The sequence below is a fragment of the Rhea pennata genome, chromosome 1 (assembly GCF_028389875.1).
Source record: "Rhea pennata isolate bPtePen1 chromosome 1, bPtePen1.pri, whole genome shotgun sequence".
Lineage (NCBI taxonomy): Eukaryota > Metazoa > Chordata > Aves > Rheiformes > Rheidae > Rhea > Rhea pennata.
In genome coordinates this window covers 102,525,740-102,545,644 of record NC_084663.1, presented here as the reverse complement: position 1 = coordinate 102,545,644, position 19,905 = coordinate 102,525,740, and the positions used below count along the sequence as shown (strand labels likewise).

General features: G+C 39.5%; 1 protein-coding gene across 1 annotated transcript; it reads right to left on the bottom strand.

The window, feature by feature from the left end:
• Positions 1–5,000: 5,000 nt before the first annotated feature.
• GPA33 (glycoprotein A33) lies at positions 5,001–14,752 on the bottom strand. The gene is made up of 7 exons (XM_062574394.1): positions 14,707–14,752; positions 10,418–10,569; positions 9,355–9,565; positions 8,606–8,764; positions 6,220–6,333; positions 5,582–5,705; positions 5,001–5,082 (listed from the first exon to the last, which is right to left on the bottom strand). The coding sequence occupies exons 1-7, from the start codon at positions 14,750–14,752 to the stop codon at positions 5,001–5,003; spliced, it is 888 nt and encodes a 295-aa protein (XP_062430378.1).
• Positions 14,753–19,905: the final 5,153 nt, after the last annotated feature.

The following is a 19,905-nucleotide window of genomic DNA, read 5'->3' as shown; positions in this document are numbered from 1 at the left end:
ATGCAGAAATGTTGAGATGGTGTTGGGAAAACGAAAGCTCACCTAGAACTGATGCAAAGGATGTCAAGGTCACTGAGACGAGCTTTTACGGCTATATTAGTAGTAAAAGACTGAGCAAGCTAAAAGGGTGTTGTTGCTGAATGGAATGGGTGGTTTAGTACAGTGGACACAGATAAGGCTGAGGTGCACAGTGCCTTCTTTGTTTTGTTCTTTACTAGCAAGTCTCCTAGACTTCCGTGCTTAAAGGAAGGGTTCAGGGATGAGAGTAGTAGTGGAGAATCAGCAGTGGATAAGGTCAAGACAGTGATTAGTTGGGAGAACTTGATCCATACAAGTCCATAGTACCTGATGGACTGCATCTGAGGGTGCTGAGAAAACTGGCTGATGTCTTTGCAAGGATGTTCTCTCTCATCTTTGAAAGGTTATGGAAAGCAGGGAAAGTCCATGATGACAGGAAAAAGGCAAATAGTGCACCCATTTTCCAAAAAGGCCAAAAGGACAATCTAGGAAACTTTAGCCCCATCTGACCCACTTCAGGTGCTTTTGGGTACATGAAGGCAAAAGGTGACTGGGAACAGTCAGCATGAATTTTCCAAGGGTGAATTGGGCCTGACCAGCCTGAGAATGATGAATTGTAGTCAAAGGAAGAGAGCAAGTGTTGTCTTGATTTTTAGCAAGGCTTTTCATACAATCTGTTACAGTATTCTTGTGTCAAAGTTGGGACATTTCAGTCTAGATGGGTTGGTGACTGGATAGATAAAAAGCTGGCTGGATGGTTGGTCTCCAAAGATGATGATTACTAGATGGTATTCTACCTGGAGGCTGGTAACAAGTGGCGTACTGCAGGAGTCTATTCTGTGGCCTGTTTAACATCTTTACTAGTGACCTGGAGGAAGAGATGGAGTGTGCTCTTACTTAGTTTGCAGAAGACACTGCATTGGGGAGACTAGTGGATACACTTGAGGGTAGAGCTGGCATACAGAGGGACCTAAGCAGGGTGGAGGAATGGGCAAACAGGAACCTTAGGAAATTCAGTGAAGTTCTGCACCTGGGAAGGAAAAATCCTTTGCAACAGTACGGGCTGGGGACTGGCTGGAGACCAGCTCTGCTGAGAAGAAAGTACAAAGCTAGAATGGGAACCAGCAAAAAAAAAAAAAAAAAAAAAAAATAATATGTGTTTGGAAGACAAAATGAAAATGGGAACAAGGGTGTTGACTAGAATACTTGCCTGGCAGGGTGTATCAAAGGAGTGGGAATCTTGACTCCTCCTTGTCATCTGTGTGTTTCTGCTGCATTGTGGTGATTTGTGACTCCAGATAGGTCATTTAATCTGTCCCATGACTGTCACCCATAAACGACAGCAAATTTGATTGCCACATTCAGAAAACCTTTGACTTCCTTGGATGGAAGTTGCCTAAACAGAGATAAATCTTAAAAGCTTAGTGACTGATACTACAAATAATGAACATTTTTTTTCCTAGTAAACCATATATTATATTGTTTTCAGAGTGTAATGAGCAAGTAAAAATTCTTAAGTGAATGAAAAAAAATAAAGCTGTGCAGAAGGGGCTGAGCTGAAGGAGCAGTTCTCTTAAACAATAGCAGTTTACTGAAAAGACATTCTTCCCCTTTAAACAAAGGAGAACAATGTGTTAAAGTCCCAGCTTGTACCTTCACTTTGAGCAGTGCAGGGGTATCTGATTTGCAAATCATATTTGAGTTCTTCTGTCCTACCTACTTTTCTCTGAGCTGAGACTGATGGAGGAGACTTTACTTTGCTTGTACACTTCATTATATGTGAAATGACCACGGAGGTAAAGTCAGAACAAAGAAGGTAATGTTTAAAAATCCTGCGAGTATAATTGCCAAAAGAAGTTTTACTATGTAATCAATAATCAAAGTCTTGCTGTGGCTGTTCTTCCCACTTGAGATAGCATCTCAGCAGTGCAGCAGATGGGGAAAAAAGCTTGGTGTCAGCTTGAACTGTTGTCTTCTGGTTCTTCCTGTTCATGCACAAATAAGACATATATGTGCATATTCTTCTATGTGAAAGTCAAACACAACTAAAAAGTAATTTACTAAAGGCTATGTAGAGCATCAAGTAGAAGAATAGGCTCTTTGGCCTGGTCAGTCTTTTTTGTCTACTTCCGTTCCTTTGTTGGAAGTGAGCATTGAAGTTGGGTATAGATACAGACTTCTATCTTGGGAATTAATTAAATATTGATAGCTTTCTTATCATTTTCCTCCCTCTTCCTCCCAAATCTATTAGTGCTTCTTTAGTTTTGTTTAATGTTGTGGTTGTACTTGAGACTCTTGGAGCTATCCCTACTTAGGTTATCAAAAGACTTACAAGTGTAGGAGTGTTCAGTCACAGAACAACCTCAGAGAAAGCTAGGAATTTGAATGTATGTATTTCTGCCTGACCGAATTTAACAAATCGGTTGAACAAAATGCATGTAGTATTCTGGTAAATACACAACCTCCAAAATGTTAGTCTTACATACTTCTCTTACGAGATGCAATGAAATATCTTGGCCCTCTAGGTACTATCACTTAGTTTATTTTCCATTTATTATGCTGTGAGGTTTATTAACCACTAAATGAGATTAGTGTAGCAGAATCTAAGCATTTCTCCTTTGATAACAGTGATGTTTGACTCTCATGTTTTTTTCTTGCTAGTTTTTATAGAACATACTTAAAGTACATTGAACTAATATTGTTGTCTCTTTTTATAATCTCTTCTTGAGAGCTGTATTTTGTGGCTGCTCTGTCCAAATAATTCAGTGCAGATTAACACGTTTTATGTTTAAAATGACTGATGTGAAAAAGTCACATGCACAGTTACTTGAAGACTTCAGCTGACAAGTAGCAATTAAGATCCACAAATCCTAAGAGTGGAAAGTGTGGGATAGGTAACCCCGTGTTAAAATGTTTTAGAGGCCAGACCCAGTTTCTGACCGCAAATACTATTGATAATTGTCATGTCCTTTTGCTGGTCTTTCCAACTAAGATCCTTGATGAGAATCTATGCTATTATCCCTCAGCAGAAAAGCCGTCTTCAGCCCAAAGATGTAGATGTTTGTGAGGGAACATGGAGTGCTGACTAGTGTCTGTAACGTTTATAAAAGAAATAGCTTTTGTTTCACAGTGAAAACATGTTAGAATGCTCATTAGATGATTCATACTCTACTTTCTTGTTGCAAATTAAAATAAAGTATATATCAATGTATTCTTTTTATTCCTCTATTTCTGAGGTATGTACCTCCTGCTTTTATCTGACATCTGCTTCTGTGTGCAAAAAATTTTTTTATTAATCCATCTATGCAATGAAGGCTGTCATGTATCTAAACTAAGCATAGGAAGAGGTTCTCAGAATGTCTTGCTGAGTTGCACTGTAAGTTCTTCATTGCTAGAAAGATTTGGTTTTGCACATACTTTGGAAAGAACTATGATAGCTGGTCTTTGCAGGTGTTATTAATACCTATGAATAATTATATTTAAAACATAACGTAAAATGAAGGCAAGCAGAAAGCTGTTATTCTAGTAGCCTGATTTGTATAGTTCAAAATCTAGAAAATGCTGCCCATGTGTAGGAGGGTTGCTGGTTCTTCTGTAAATTTATTTAATTACAGATTAAAACTAATTACTTGGGGGTAAAGGGTAAGTGGGGAGTACTGCAGTAAGTTTCCAAAAGTCTTCTGAAGCCAAAGATGCAATAGAGAGTTTTGAAAGGATAAATGTTTTAGTGTTAGTCATGTATTAGACATATCTTAAAAAAAAAAAAAAAAAAAAAAAAAAAAAAAAACCTTTTAATTAGCTTAAATAGTAATAAAAATAAAATTACTTTAATAATTGACAATCTTTTGGACAACCAAGGACAGTCCATTCTCTTGGAAAGATCATATATTAGTGATGTAAGTTCCTTTCAGTTCAGCACCTGCCTCATTGTAGCTCTTACTTTCTGATTAAATAAAGCTTTATATTTTTGAATAGAAATGTGCTTTTTCTTCATTTCCACTTTTCTTCCATTGCCTTGTAAGAAGCAGCTGCTTTTTTTTTTTTTTTTTTTTTTTTGGGGGGGGGGGTGTCTGTTAAAGATGCACCTGCCATGTGCATGCTCTCACACTGTCATTTTTCAGAAGAATGGACTATTTATGACTTGCCCATAGAGCATCAGGACGAAAGAATAATGTAATGAAAATTAGCATTTAGGAGCTCTCTGAGATGAAATTCAGAAGTTTAACAATATGACATTATGCAGGCTACTAGATTGTTTCTAGATCTTTCTAGCTGCCAAGTATGGATCAGTCTAACTTCTTGAAACTCAGATGTTTAATTCTGTTACCTTATCCATTCCATTAGTATGCATTGTTATTCCAAACAGGAGGCTTTCATTGATCAGCTGTGATTTTTTTCCATATTTTTATTTACATGTACATTTATAATATATACAAAGAACATATTTAATAAAATGTCCTTAAAAGTCAGCTTGCTTCAGTCTTGCATAAAATCGTTTGTATACTAGACAATGTCACTGTGCTAGAACTGCAAGCTATGATATTTGCATAATGCCGTAAGCAAGACCACCCTTTTTCAATGGCATTCAGTTAGTGATCTTGAAACCTGTGGATCTAGCAGTAACTCTGTTCTCCAAATAAACCTGACTAGCTTCTTTTACAGAAAGTGGGAAGGCTCGAAGACTGGTTATTTTTGGGTGAGTGGGTGAAGCAGTGCTTCATATGCATTTTTCTGCTGTGAGGTTTTATATTAGTCCCTTCTGCATGTTAAGCACTTTTTTTTTTTTTTTTTTTTTTTTTTTTTTTTTCCGGGAGAGACAAGGATATTCTCTCCCAGGAACCTGAAGTCAGAGCATTAGCTTTGGCTTGTTTATTCTAAAAAAACCCTCCTTCTTGCGTCAAGAGAGAGGGATTTGATTTCTTTTCTACCATGTCTGTGCCTCAGAAAATCCTGAGGATGGCATTGGCGTCCTGCTTCTTTCTTCATTCATCCTCAAAATCATTGTCTGCTCTCCGACTCCTCGTAGGCTCCTCCTGGGAGGGTTCATTTCTATCTTCTCTCTCCCTAAAACATTGTTCAGGATTAGAGATGTTAATTAAAAACAGTTACCAATTTTTCTGAAGAGATTTTGCATTATAATGGATTCAGATTGCTCTAAGTCCACCTGAAGTGTATCAAACTGAACTCCATAAATTAAGTCTTTTTAGTGGTTCAAGAGGTGTGAGCTACTTTTTTATGTAGCATATGTATAGAGAAAGGATAACTGAGGTATCTTTGCTCATCCTGTTCTTCTTGCTTGACTGACTTTGGCTTACTAGTTCAGTTCCAAGGCTTGAATGTTCATGTTCTACCTCAGAGATCACAAAGGCATCTGGGAATACTGGGCATATTCTGTGAGAAGAGGTAGAAGCTGCTATGGTAGAAATTGAGAGGAGAAAGGAGTGAACACTTTTCTTGGTGATTTTTCTTTCTTTCTCTAAGCTTTCCACTTCATATGTTAATGCCAAAGGGATAAAGTGAACCCTTCATATGTTCCATTCACTGTTTAGAGAAAGGTACTTACGTCATCTCGTAGTCCTTGTCCTTGTGTTCCCGACAGCAGCAGCAATAGGCTAAAATACCAATAACTATAATTGCCACAACACTACCACCAATGATGCCAGCATAAAGGGCAATGTTCATGGATGCTGTAAAGGAATAAAAAAAACAATCTCTTTGCAACTGGAAGACAATAAATGTGATCAGCACAACCACTGCACTTAAAATTGCACTACCAGATGTCATATCCCACTACCAGATCCAGGCTGAGTGGGGACCACATTTATTGGACTGCAGCAATTGGAACTAATTCTGTACTGGGTTGCTCATGTATCTATAGGAGCAATTGCTTAGACAGGAACAGGGAAGAGCCTCTGGATCTGAACAGCTTCTGTTACTCAAGTTGAGATTCAGACTTCAAGTGCTGAGGCCTGTCTCTTTTTATATACATCTCTTTTGTCTGACTGTGAACTAACTCTATGGACAGTTCTATGAGCATTTGAGGCAGAGAATTTATTTTGAAGATTAAATAAAACCTGTGCTACTTTTTGACAAAAAATAGACTTTTATATTTCAGTCTGCTTTGTCTCTGTTCATGCCTTCATGCTTGGACAGGATGCATCCTCTGGTACTACTCTTCCGGTAAGCAACTTGATCTCTTACGTGGCATAACGCTGACTGTGATGTTGCAGAATTCCTTTCCTACTCTGTTGCTTGAAGTGCAGATGTAAAAGCCAGAGGTATCTGCTGAGATGTTCTTTAGAGTTAACTGTTCTCCTGTTGCAAAACACAAACCCAGTGAGGAAAAGAAAAGAATTAGAGCAGAGAAGGAAGTGGGGACAGAGCTTTTTCAATTCTAGCCCAGACTAGTGGAGTGATGAGAAGTTATTAAAGCTGATGGATTCTTCTGCCCTGCGTGAAAGTTTCCATGCTAGTCTCCAGGTTTTACTATGATTTGTGTGAGGATAAATGGAAATGTGGTTTTTTTGGATACAGGGAATATGGGGCATTTCAACATTCCTTTAAAAAGGAAATTGTAGATGTGGGGGTAAAGAAGCAACCTTAGTAAAAGCTCATTTGCAGTGGATAAATGGCAGCAAAGAGAGCACTTCTCTTTACTGAGAAACGTAAGATCACACAAATTGGCAGCTGGCTTTGAGAAGTGGCTATCTGATGAATTAATTTGTAATGTGGCAAAAAGTTCTTCAATCCTCTGGCTCTCAGGGTTTAAGTTCTTAATTATTTACTGGTAGGAGAAGCAGTCTTCTAGCCTGAGAGAGGCCACTGAGGCTGCAAAAAAAGGCTAAGGAAAAGAAACGCAGTGACTAGGGAATGCTATGACACTAGATGTTTTCTGTCCGACTTGACAGAGCTCAACGCTAAATGCTAAAGCTTAGCTCTTTGTCCGTCAAAACAGAACAGTGAGTTTTTGCTTGTTGCATCTCCAGCTGACACTTGTATATGTAGTGCATGCTTTTCCTTGTGACCTACTGATTAAGGTCGAGATTCCTGGTCTAAGAACGCAAAGTTCTAGATATTTTCCTGTTTTATTTTCCCTGTGTGATCTCTTTTCTTTCCAGCTCGCTCATGGAACTGGGATTCCGCTTAGTTCTTTGCTGCCATCTAGCGCCAGATAGTAAAAGAGCACACAAACCAAATAAAAAGACTCCACATTCTTCGTTTTTTGAAGTCTCTACTTACTGTCCGTGCATACTCCACTTTTTTTCTTCCAGTGTGATGTTTACAGTTCTCAGAACTGAGGTTCTCGGAACTATAATCCATTATTGGATTGCAAAACCTTGTAAATTAAATCAAAACTAATTGACTGGTCAGTCAAATTGGAAGAATGTGGGTCAGATACTGTCGATATTGGAATGGATTTGAAGGGAATTCTTTACACTCTGTAGCACAGAGATTTGCTTAGCACAAATACCAAGAAACATATTGCTTGTAGTGACAGTAGTGCCTCCAGCCATCAGGAAGGGAAGGAAGGAGACAGTCTCCACAGTTACTAGACAACTGCCCTGATGAAAATGGAAGTAGATGGAAATAGATCAGAACAAACCTCTGCCCCAGGGAAGAACAGAATGAAGGCAGAAACAGTTGCTTTAGGAAGACAAGTTACGGTGTGTTCAGGGCTTTGTCTGATGCATTGGCACCACTTAGTGGCCAGTCAGGTGAATAAAGTTTGTATTTCTACTTAAATTTCCTCTTTTGCATAATTTGTGCAAGAGCCAGCTAGTGAGTTGAATACCCTATAGAGTCTGATCACATTTATTTTACCTGTATAGCAATGCTACAGTAACTCAAACTGGAAGAAACAGGTTCAAATACATCTTCAGTCCTGCTGGAGCTGGACATACAAGGAATAAATAGCATTGTTTAAAGCAATAAATCTGAGTTGGGTGTCACTATTACACTTCAGAGACTATTACACTCTCATTTCTGTGTGAATAGTGCTACAAAATGTCCTGTCATGGAAATCCAGTTTGTTTTGTCCAGATTCTGACTTAAAATAAAAGCAGATAAAATACTGGGCCATATGCATGTGTGGTGGTCCTGAAGGACTGGAGGCTTCTTCATTTTCACAGCAAGAATGATGTAACTGTTTCTCTTACTACCTCCTCTAGATAGGTTTACCTCTAGAAGGCAAGTAGCTTCCAGAGCCAACTTTTGCTTGCCTTCATCTCAGAAAGTGATCTAGACTTTGTCAAGTGAGCTGGGCTATAAAGACAAACCTGCTAGAAAACTTATCTCTAGCAATTGAGAAGTAATTATTTCTTTCTGCTTCCAGAGTAAGCCAGCTTTCTGTCTAGGGGAGAGCTGAAATGAAAATCTTATTTATCATTGTTACTTCAGGTAATGCTCATTTTCCCTTTGCTGAGTTACTCATGAGTGTGTCTTGTGTCAAAAGGACGCCTTTCTAAAATCCTGGTCAGAGTACTTCCTAGAGAAATGCTTATGTGTCTTCTTGAATTTGCAATTCAAAGTCTTTCTAATCCTAATCTATAGAGAGCTCAAATGTTTAGTGTCTTCGCACTTTTCATACCTTCTGGTGTTTGTAGTGAACGGAGTTGGTTTTGTACATTGTAGCTTTGCCAGGCATATGTGGGTTTTGGGGAACCTTCATGAGAAATGCAGGTCAGATTAATTGTCTGCCCATATTCTGCTGTCCCCAAAATCTTGCATTCTGGCTTGGATGGTGCAACTAAAGGAAGAAAAATAGGAGTGAATTTTATTACCTAGGTGTAGTCTTTTATTTCAACCCATCTTCTGCATCTGTCGGGTTTTTTTCCATGCTAAACAGAAGCTGACCTTGTGCCCGCCACCTTCTCAAAAGAACTGCAATGAACTTTTGTCTCTACTGCTGATTTGTTTCTCCCTTTTTGATACTTGTTAATGAAAATAAGGAATCATAAGATACTTTATGGGATATCTCTGATAGTGTTGGGTAACTCATCTGTTGATAAATAGAATATGACAAGCCTCAGGGGGGATGAGGAAGGCCCAGAAATGGGGCTGGAGTTATTAGGAAACTGAACTTTACAGCTCTAAGGGCCATTCTTTCCTACAGTCAGGTATCTAAGCAAGGTGGGTGCTCTCAGCCTTCCTACCTACTTATATAGTAGTAGGAAAAGACAGAAAATGGAATTGGGGATTGTGACTTACTGGGAACAGTTTCTTTCTTTCCTTTTATTTATTTTTTTTAAAGAAAATCTGTTGTCTAAAACAATAAGGACATTAAAAGGTGCAGAGTGGGTTATATAAAGGATCTGGGGTTGTCTCCATCATTCTTACCAAGGACTAAGAGAGTCATCAATGCAGTCTGCCTGGGAGGGTCGTTCCGAAGACGAACATTGCATGTGAACGTACCGTTGTCTTCCATGATTGCTGCATTGATGGTGATGCTGATGTCCCCTTTATCTACATCACCAGTGAACTGTATACGATTCTCATAGCCCTTGCCATACTGTACAAGTCCATCAAAATACCTAATGACAGCATCATCCTATCAGAGAGGAAGGGAAGCTGATCAATCGTAGTTTCTTGTATGTGAGTCTACTGCTTAACTCTCTGGATTAGACCACACTTAAGAACAATCTGGAAAAGAGGGCCTTAAACCTGCCCCAGTTTGCCAAAGAGCCCAGAAAATCATAAAAGCACAGAAGTCTCCATATCTGAATGTCTATCTAGACTCCCCTTTCTCTCTCACCTTCTCTGAAGTCAGGGACAACTGATTTCCTTTGCTGAGACTTCTACACTTCTCCTCTCCAAGACAGAACACCATAAGACTTCTCTGAGATACCCATGTCAGTCAAATTCCCCTACATATTCTCTTGCGTTCCTCCAGTAAGGATCTTCAGAGAAGAAACCTTAGGCAACTACTGCAAGATCTCCAAAGGGTGCTTCACCTCTAACTAAATCCCAAGAACTTCTGAGGTCTCTTTAAATACTCCCTGTGAATGGGGAAGCTCTCAAGAATCTCTCTCTGTACTATCTTCATCAACTTAAAATGTTTTATGTAGTATCTTAAGTGGTATATATGTAGCTTTGTATAGCATATCTCAGTATTTCACATATGTGAATAGATGGAAACCCGCAGTACATATAGTGATATATTTTCAGTAGCCAGCTGCAAGACCAAGAGAAAAGAAAACGTTGGGGCTTCTTACTATCGTGAAATGAAATTGTGATAAATTGAATCTAGAATCAGAGTTTCTAATTACATAGCTCTGAGATTAAAGAAAGTATTGCAGGAATCCTGTGTTCCAGCACACATTCCTGTAGTCCTGCTTCCATCTCTTCCCCCAGCCCTATCTTGGATGCCCTATCATATGATTCTTTATGAATCTTGATTTACCGCACTGTTGATTTTCCTCCAGATAACGAAGTCTCCCACGCTGATGGAAGCATCAGTATTAAAATTACAGGGGAGAGTAGCATTGTTCCCTCGTGCCACCTCTACTTTCTTTACAGGTGTTTCCACAGTGAGGGCATGAACAGTTACCAGAACTAGGAAGAGAATAAATACTTCAGTCAGCAAAATTGGTGAAATCTGGTTTTCTACATACTTACATGTTTGGTCCTTTGGCTTTCTTACACACTACATTAACCCCACATAGCCTCTGTTGTCCATAGCATTCCCCACTGAGCAGGAGGCAATGTGTGCTGTGGCTGATTAGCTATGAGCAGTTGCTGCACGAGGTGGCTAATAGCTAAACTCTGCTTTCCTTTCCACATTCAGTCCCCTCTTCTTTACTTGGACATAAATCTCTATGGAATTTGTAAGGATGTAATTTTTGACCCTTCTTTCAGCATGACTGACATCATCTGACAGGTTCAAAATGTATAACGGGAGGCAGATAAACAGGTAATACAAGTGTACCAGCAGTCTTAGGGATTTAGGCTAAAGTAAGAAATTGATATTATCAAATTTCTGGGATCAAGGAAACTCTCCATCAAGTAACTTACACCAAACCAAATCCATAAAGAACTGAGATTTTGTGCTCATGAATCAAAATGCGTTCAAGTGATACCCTGGACAGGGAAAAACCTAGGAAAGCAAAGAAAATTTGTAAAGAAACAAGAGAAACAATAGCCTGTGTTGCATTTGACCTGACACTTAACTCACCATGCTGAACTTTACTCCAGAGTAATGCTCTACATGTTGTAGTGGCAAGTTTTCGTTGTTGGAGGTTTAGCTTGGCCCAGCCCTAGATGACCTTTGTGCCTGTGGGAGCCTATGTTTAAAAGCACCTGCTTTCTCCTTACAGTTTGTATTTTTTCAATGGCACCAGGCTGAATCATCGGAGAAATCTAAATCTGCAACCAGTCAGACAGAGCGTGGGGAGGAGGGAAAGGGAATGCTCTCACACAGAAGCACTCCCATCTCTGGGAGGCTGCACACTCGCATCACTGTGTGAGGCACTCCCATCACAGAGGCTCTCCCATCACGAGGTCCCGTAAGGAGGAACATGGAGGAGAGCAGAGATGTGTGCTCTCCCCAGGTATGGGAAGGGCAGGCTAAGGTAGTGAAGGCATCCCTTAAAACTAACATTAGTGTCAGGACCGAAAAGCTTTTGTGGTCACTGTCCTAAGAGTCACATCTCTGTCATATGTCAGATGTTTCCTGTAGCAAATGGCCCTTCAAGCCTTTCCTTAGAAATAGTCTGTGTGTATAGAACTGCTGCATATTCCCTTTCCTGAGAGGAGTTTGGTGGGAATAGCAATAAATAGCAGTAAAACTTTTCTCTCCTTTGCACCCACCTCTCCTTACTACCTGGCCGGGATGCCTTTCCTCCACAGCTGTCTTTAGAACCAGCTTGAGACATTTTTACAGCAAGTGCAAAGATTGTGTTTTGTGCTGGTCTTGTATGGTTAATTAGTAAGTTTGTGTGTTAGTTTCTTCACATGTAACATGGCAATAGTGATTCCTGTTCTTTCATGGATTAATCCATTCATAGCTACTGACAGCTACTAGAAGGAAACCGGCAGGGCAAAGTATTTCTAGTGTTATTTTATTGCAGCCACTCCCAGATGTTTCTGTCTTCTGGAACACCTAGTGCAAGGGCCATATTTGCATAGTTCTAGGCTCCTTCTGACTGCATTTTTAATTATTCCCTCTGTGTAAGAGACTCCTGTAAAATCTTTCTTGTTGCCTACTGCAATTGGATAGATGCTCTTCTGCGTTTAGGGGAAAATGACTACACTTTATACTAGGAGACAGAGCAAAACCAATTTCCTGATGCTTTTGTGACTGAGAAACTGATTCCAACAGGCCAGCATTCATTGACAGGTCATTCACTCAGCGCTGAGGGAGAGAAGAAACTGCCCAACCCTAAGACTTCCCCATATGCATATTTTTCCTTCTTCCTGAATGACTGAAATCCTACAATAAATGAAATGTTTTTGGTTTTGTTTTTTCCAAACATATCTTCAGTGCAGAGTCACAAATTTAAATGAAACAGCATGTGCTAGAACAGTCCATAATAAGCAAGGTTGCTAATTCATTTGTTGCTCTCATCGTAAAGGCTGACTTCTGATGCCCTCCCATTTTTCCCCCCTTACTTCTCCTTCTGGCTCTCATGAAAGCTGTGTTATTTGATTCTGGGAAACCACTTCTTCCTGATCTCTTTCCTTCCCTATTCACATACACTTTCTATAAGACACCAACTGTTTCAGAGGTGGTGGTCATTCAGTAGTGTATCATTTTTTAACTATCATTAGTCATTTCAAATCTTACTTTGTCAGGTAGAACAGCCAACTACTTATAGGTAGCATACCTAAAAATTGAGGTTTGTTTTGCATGGTTTGGGGTGTCCTTTTTTTTTTTTTTTTTTTTTTTTTTAATGACAAAATCTATTCGAAGTACAGCTAAAGGAACAGGAGGGTTAATTCTAAAAGAATTTCAAAATAGGAGAGAAGTTCAATAGCCTATATATTAGTAGGGGAATGGTATCATCTTAAATTAATGTTTTTGTTACTAATTAGTATTTCTGTAGCATTTTTAAAACAAATTTGAGATACATTTTTTCTCCCTTTGTTCAACTTATACCTTTGTACTAGTATAAAGGAAGAAGAAAAGAAAAATGACTTGTTACTTTCACATCCACCTATTGAGTAAATGCTAATAAATGGTATCAAAATACAGTGAAAAAATTACAGAGGAAGGTTTGCTTACTGAAAAAAACTGAGATTCTGGTCAAGCAAAACTATTAACACTGTTTTGTCTTGGTAGTTTTGGCAAGTGAGGAAAGCAGGAAAAGTTGAAATGTGTTGTTTGAAAAGGAACTTTTAAAAGGAAATGCTTTGATTTTAATTTCTCAATACTTCAGAAATTATCCGTAGCTTAGTTCAGAAGTGGGAGAAGGAAAACCTCTTAAATGTGAATTAAATTATTTAGCATTAAAATGAAATACTTTGTTTAATTCAAAATGAGTGTTCAAGGCTTTTCATTCAGCAAGAACAAAGTATCAGTTATTCACACAATTGTAGTGAAAAGCTGTTCAGCAGCAGAAGTCAGCCTATGCTGAGATCTTGACACAATTTCTTCAAGATAACTCTAGAGTCCCAACACTGCACTGCAGTGTGCTGTGTAGCTTCTCCATTCTGATGCAGTGCATAAACCTCCTGTACCTTCCTCAAAAATTTTTCACAGGCCAGTGTTTTAATATTTGATTGTTATCACTTGAGCCTTCCCCCACAATAAGGAATAGCTTCACAAAAGCTATGGAGCACAGACAGATCTATGCTCTGAAAAGTTTACAAATCTGTAGTTTTTATAGCACCAAATGTGAGAATAACAAAAAAGTAGAATGAATACCAACAGGGCTACACAATTTATATTTGGATCATCAATTCATGACCCAATTCATGTTTGTTATATAGGAAGCGTGTTTGTTTTTTTCCAATTACATTAGATTTTGTGCATTTTCTTCTTACGGTCTTACTGTTAAGATGATGTTTTCAATATCTTGTGTAAAAAGATGAGCGATTTCCATATGAGTAGCTCTGTTTAAAGTCTAGAAGGTATAGGAACATTTCTGTGAGAAAATAACAGATAGGTAAAAAAGCAGTGGAGGCAAGATTGCAGGCCCTGTAAGGCAGGGTGAGAATGGCAGATCAGAGAGAGGATTCTGTGATGAAGGCCAAGGGCAAGCTGTCTGATTTATAAGTGCTGGTAGGGATTGATGTGCATCTGCTTGCCATTCATAATAGGCAGAGATCACAAGACACACAGGAGTACATATAAACAATAGAATATAAAATTATGAAGATGTATGGCACATGCAGATTTATGTATAAAGTAGTAAACTCCAAAGATTTTTCCACTTCCAGCTGTAGAAATTTCAGGCACAAAGGTTGTGTTTAACAGACGCCATTAAAACTTTTTTTTTTTTTTTAACATTTTCCAGTGTCATGAAGAATAACATTCTTTCCCTGCTCCTGAAATTGTCTTGTGGCTTTAGGAGATGCCTGTGAGTCTGGACATTCAGTATGGAAACGGTAAACACATCTGCGTGATCATAAACATGCAGGAACTTCTACTAAACAAAAAAAGAAATGCACAAATTCCATTGGTATATTCTGACTTGATAGTACTTTTTTCTTCTACCCAACCCTTGAGGACATAACCAAATTAGTACTCACCTGCGCTGAAAATGAACAACTGAAGTCCTTTCGTTCTCATCACCATCATCTCTCTTTTGTTTCACCAGGAGCTATTCTTCCTCATAATTTCTAGGTAGTTAGATAAGTAATTGGCTTTAGCTAAAAGCCTGCTTCACAGTTGCATCTCAGGGTCACTTCCTCAGTCTACTTTAATGTGCTTCTTCACCCATTTGCCACTCCTCCTCTGGCGAGAATGACAAGCCAGATCACCAGTAGATTTTGAAATCACTTGCTGTTCTCTGCCTAAGGGGAGAGACGGTACTTATGAACTCACCCTTCCTTCTCCAATTAAACTACATTTCCCTAGTTTCTCCTACGCACATAGGTGCATAAGGCAAGAGAAGAGGTAATCCAAAGGGCAAAGTGACTGGGAGTGTACATTAGAACAATTCAAATCATGTAGGTAATGACATGTAACTAAGGGAAAATAAGCCTCATTCATCTCATATATTTATTAAGGGAGCCTGGGGCTAGACTTACACAGATTTTGAAGTGTTTCTTAATGCAGGTAGCTGCCTAGGTCCATGCTTTAAAGAACTGAGGTACTTAACTCCACCTATGTTAAATACCTACAAGAATACTTAATTATAAGCATTATAAGTCTAAATCTTAAGTAAGATGAATCTCACCCAGCGTATTCAAAGCTCTTATACCTACTGTTTGATTGTTAAGTATGTGGTTTTTACAGCAGGAGCACGCACCAAAGGTACTTTCTTTCTTTCCCTTGAAAAAGGTTGTTAGATAAACTAATCAATGCCTGTAAGATGTTAACTACATATGCATAGAGGTACGTATCGTGAAAGTCCAGTCACTGCTCCCATATGGATGCACTTGGAAAAGTGGATGGGAACTTTTAAAGTACAAGTAATCTCTATGTAATTGAACTGAAAAATAAAAGCAGGACTCATGGCAGCTCAGGCAAATAGCTGACATTATACTTAATTGACTGCAACTGGCTAGCATGTCTTTTGAACTCTTCACTACCAATAGGCACCAAGCAATATCTCCGCTGGGATAGTCACATATGCTCCATTTCTAGTTATTTGAGAGACAGGGGCATTTTTAGGACATTTCAGGCATCTTAGAAAGGGGATCCATGTCTTTAGGCATCATTTTCAGATAAAATATACAGAAAAGGCACTGATAATATTGATTAATTCCGTATTGATTTTAAATGGAGGCTACCTCAAAAGTGTGTGTCTACAGTGTGGATGCCAGTATTTAGTCCAGTGAAGCAAATCTGGATCTTGGTCTTGTGCTGACTCTATACTTGCCTTAGAAGCCTGCCAAAAGTCATGCTAGGTTTCATCATACCTCCAAGGTAATACAACCTGTGAGTGATTGAGTATCAAATCCCTCTGGCAGAAAGGACAGTCTATACTTCCATACTTGATAAATAACATCAGTTCTCTTCAAACTGACCATTGCACAAAGCAAATAAAAGACATAAGAATACAGAAACTGTATTCTTTGACAATGAGAATAGCCCATTGAAAAATCACAGAATCACAGAATGTTTGAGGTTGGAAGGCACCTCTAGAGATCATCTAGTGCAACCCCCCTGCTCAAGCAGGGTCACCTAGAGCACATTGCCCAGGAACACGTCCAGATGGCTTTTAAATATCTTCAAAGATGGAAACTCCACAATCTCTCCAGGCAACTTGTTCCAATGCTCAGTCACTCTCACAGGAAAAAAATATTTTTCTTATATTCAGATGGAGTTTCCTGTGTTTCAGTTTGCACCCATTGCCTCTCATCCTGTCACTGGGCACCACTGGGAGGAGTCTGCCCCATCGTCTTTACCCCTTTCCTTCAGATATTTATACATACTGATAAGATTCCTGCTCAGCCTTCTCTTTTCCAGGCTAAACAATCCCAGCTCTCTCAGTCTTCCCTCATATGAGAGATGCTCCAGGCCCTTCATCATTTTAGTAGCCCTTTGCTGAACTCACTCTAGTAGCTCCGTATCTCTCTCTTCTGTTGAGCCTAGCACTGGACCCAGCGGTCCAAGTGTGGCCTCACAAGGGCTGCCTAGAGGGGAAGGATCACATCTCTAGACCTGCTGGCAACACTCCTCCTAATGCAGCCCAGGATACCATTGGCCTTCCTGGCCACGAAGGCACATTGCTGGCTCATGGTCAACTTGCTGTCCACCAGGACTCCCAAGTCTTTCTCTGCAGAGCTATTTTTCCAGCAGATCAGCACCCAGCCTGTACTGCTGCATGGAATTATTCCTCCCAGGTACACTTGCCTTTGTTGACCTTCATGATATTCCTCTCTGCCCATTTCTCCAGCCTGTCGGGCTCCCTCTGAACAGCAGCACAGTCCACTCATGTATCAGCCACTCCTCCCAGTTCTGTATCATCAGCAAACTTGCTGAGGGCAACCTCTGCCCCATCATCCAGGTCTTGATGAGTAAGTTGAACAGTAATGGACCCAGTATCAACCCCTGGGGGACACTGCTGCTGCCAGGCCTCCAGCTGGACCTTGTGTTGTTGATCACAAGCCTCTGAGCTCAGCTGTTCAGTCAGTTTTCAGTCCACCTCACTGTGTGCTCATCTAGCCAATACTTCATCAGTTTGCATACGAGGATGTTATGGGAGACAGTGTCAAAAGCCTTACTGAAATCAAGATAGACAACATCCACTGCTCTCCCCTCATCTACCCAGCCAGTTATTTCATTGTGGAAGACTATCACCTTATTCATGATGAAAAATCTGTTTGTTCTGCTTGTTCTGTCTGATCTTTGATAAACTCTGGGTATTTGGAGTTGGCAAGTCCCTGAAAAGACTGGAAAGACTTTTTTAAAAAAACAGCCTGCTGACCTCTACTACTTAAGATGTGAGCAAAACTGGAGCAAGGTCAGTAATCTCCTTTCTCCTCTTTGGAGCCCACAAATGATGCTTTTACCTCCTTTAAACCTCTAAGACAATAATGAGGTCTTTGTGAGTTTATCCCAGAGCCTCCAAGAAGAGACATTTGTACGATCTTTACTCTAGCCTCTACACTTTCAATTTTGTTTTTAATACTTTCCCATTTAATATTTTGTCTGAATCTGATGAACATAGGAAGTGACAGAAATGCCCCAGTCTGCACGATCTGCCTATATTTCATCTGGTAATTTTCAGTTCTCTACATAAAAATTTTGAACATTCACCGAAAGATATTGGTTATAGTCCCTAACAGATATCATACCAACTTGGTAATTTTGCCATTATCCTCTTCACAGAAATGAGATTTCCACTATCATTTGTACAGTTTCTGTTCCCTCGTTTCTCCCCAGTAATTTCAAAACCCACTTGCTTGATTTCATCTAAATTTGGCAGATGGGTAGTGATCTTAAAGATGTGAAGTTCTTTTCAGTCTCATAAAAATCAGCAGCTGGAAGAAGAGAGAAATCTAAATTAATGGTACCTCTTAGGCATTAATCATTCTCTTTCATTTCAAGAATCTGTAGTTGAGCAACCAATGCATACTAACTCTTCTTTGGCAAGCCAAACAAGGTACTATGGTATAGAGGGAAGTCACAGGGGCAAGAGCTGATGGCCGCATGAGGAATGTTTATTGTGTTGTGAGGAGGGCCTGGACTGACAGACATGCATCCATTGGAAAACAGGCTTATTAATACCACTGCACATGCAATAACTTCAGTAACTTGGGTTTTTGTCTGTTTTCTTAACGTCAGCAAATGGCTAATAAGAAAACACAATAAAGATAACTTGCAAAATTAAGCTGAAAACAATGTCTGTAACACTTATTTCTCAAATACATAAAGAAGCTCTGAGTTTAGTAACAATAGTGTCTAAAAGATGATATGTTTGTTGTTAACCTTGAAAAAATGCATTATTTTCACATAAATTTGTCATTTAAATTGTAGAAGTAATAAGGTGTGTCATCTCCAACTGTATTGGAGTGTATCTTGTTTCATTATGCTGGGGAGGAGTGAGAGAGACTGGCTGCCTAATAGTCTATAACTTGGAAAGGCTACTTTAATTGGTGTCACTGCTGAAATATCGGTGCTAGCTTCACTGTGGGACTTGTTTTACCCTGCCTCTATCAGTCATTCAATTGCATTGTAAGTAAATAATTTGGCACTGAGATTGATAATGCCCTGTTGTTTTGGAGACTTAGCTAAATAAGACTGTTTTCCCAGCATATGCTTCACAAGCCTGATCACAGAATCACAAAATGGGTAAGGTTAGGAGGGACCTCTGGAGATCATCTAGTCCAACCTCTCTACTCAAGCAGGGTCACCTAGAGCATGTTAGACAGGGTTGCATCCAGTCGGATAAATCTGATATTAGGCCAATTTTGGCTAAAAATTGCCCAGAGGAGACAGCTATAGGATCAATATAAGTCATCCTCTTTTGGTACGTGAAACCATTAGGATTTATGCAAACCTGTAATCAGTAATTAATTTCTTCCTCTGGTGTGACACCCAAGATGCAATATACCACTTTCTCTTGTTTCTGTTCCCCATCCCAATAACTCTATTAAGACAAGACTGGGCTATATTTGCACAAAGACATAACCAGTTTCATGGCTCTTGCCTGCCATGATGTGGCATACCTGCAGATGTGTACCCATCCCTCTGCAGGGATGCAGTATTCAAGTAAGAGGCGAGGAACAATGCATCCCTCCCCTTAGCATTATGCAGCAGCAAATGAATCTGTGATACAAGATAGATTAGTCCTCTTTTCTACTTCCTTTCTTAATAGCTTGTTTATTTGTAAAAGAAATCAACAGTCAGATGTCATTGCATGATTCAGAACAGGAGCCACCAGTATAGGTAAACAGCACTTCAGCTTTTGTCTGTTTCTGCCCTGGACTAGCCTGGTCTGTGAACTTTACTGGAGAGTCAGCCAGTTAGACGTGGAGGTTTCTTGTTTGAAAATGCGTAAAGGGAAGATGCAGTATTCCTTAGTCTTTAACTCTTCTAGAAAAGAAAATGAGCTAATGTCGCTTGCTTCCGGCAAGTTTGGAGTGGCTTATCTCACACTGCATTTCACAAGGATCTTAGAAGTTGTACCAGCGTTTCAGATGGTGCCTAATAGGATGCAAGTTGCCTGGGGGCTCCCTGTAGGTAGAGGTTCATTCTCACTGGCTCTGGATGATTCTCTGAGTGCCTCCTACGATGAAAAGGTCAGAGGATCCAGCCCACAGTAGGGAAAGAGTTAA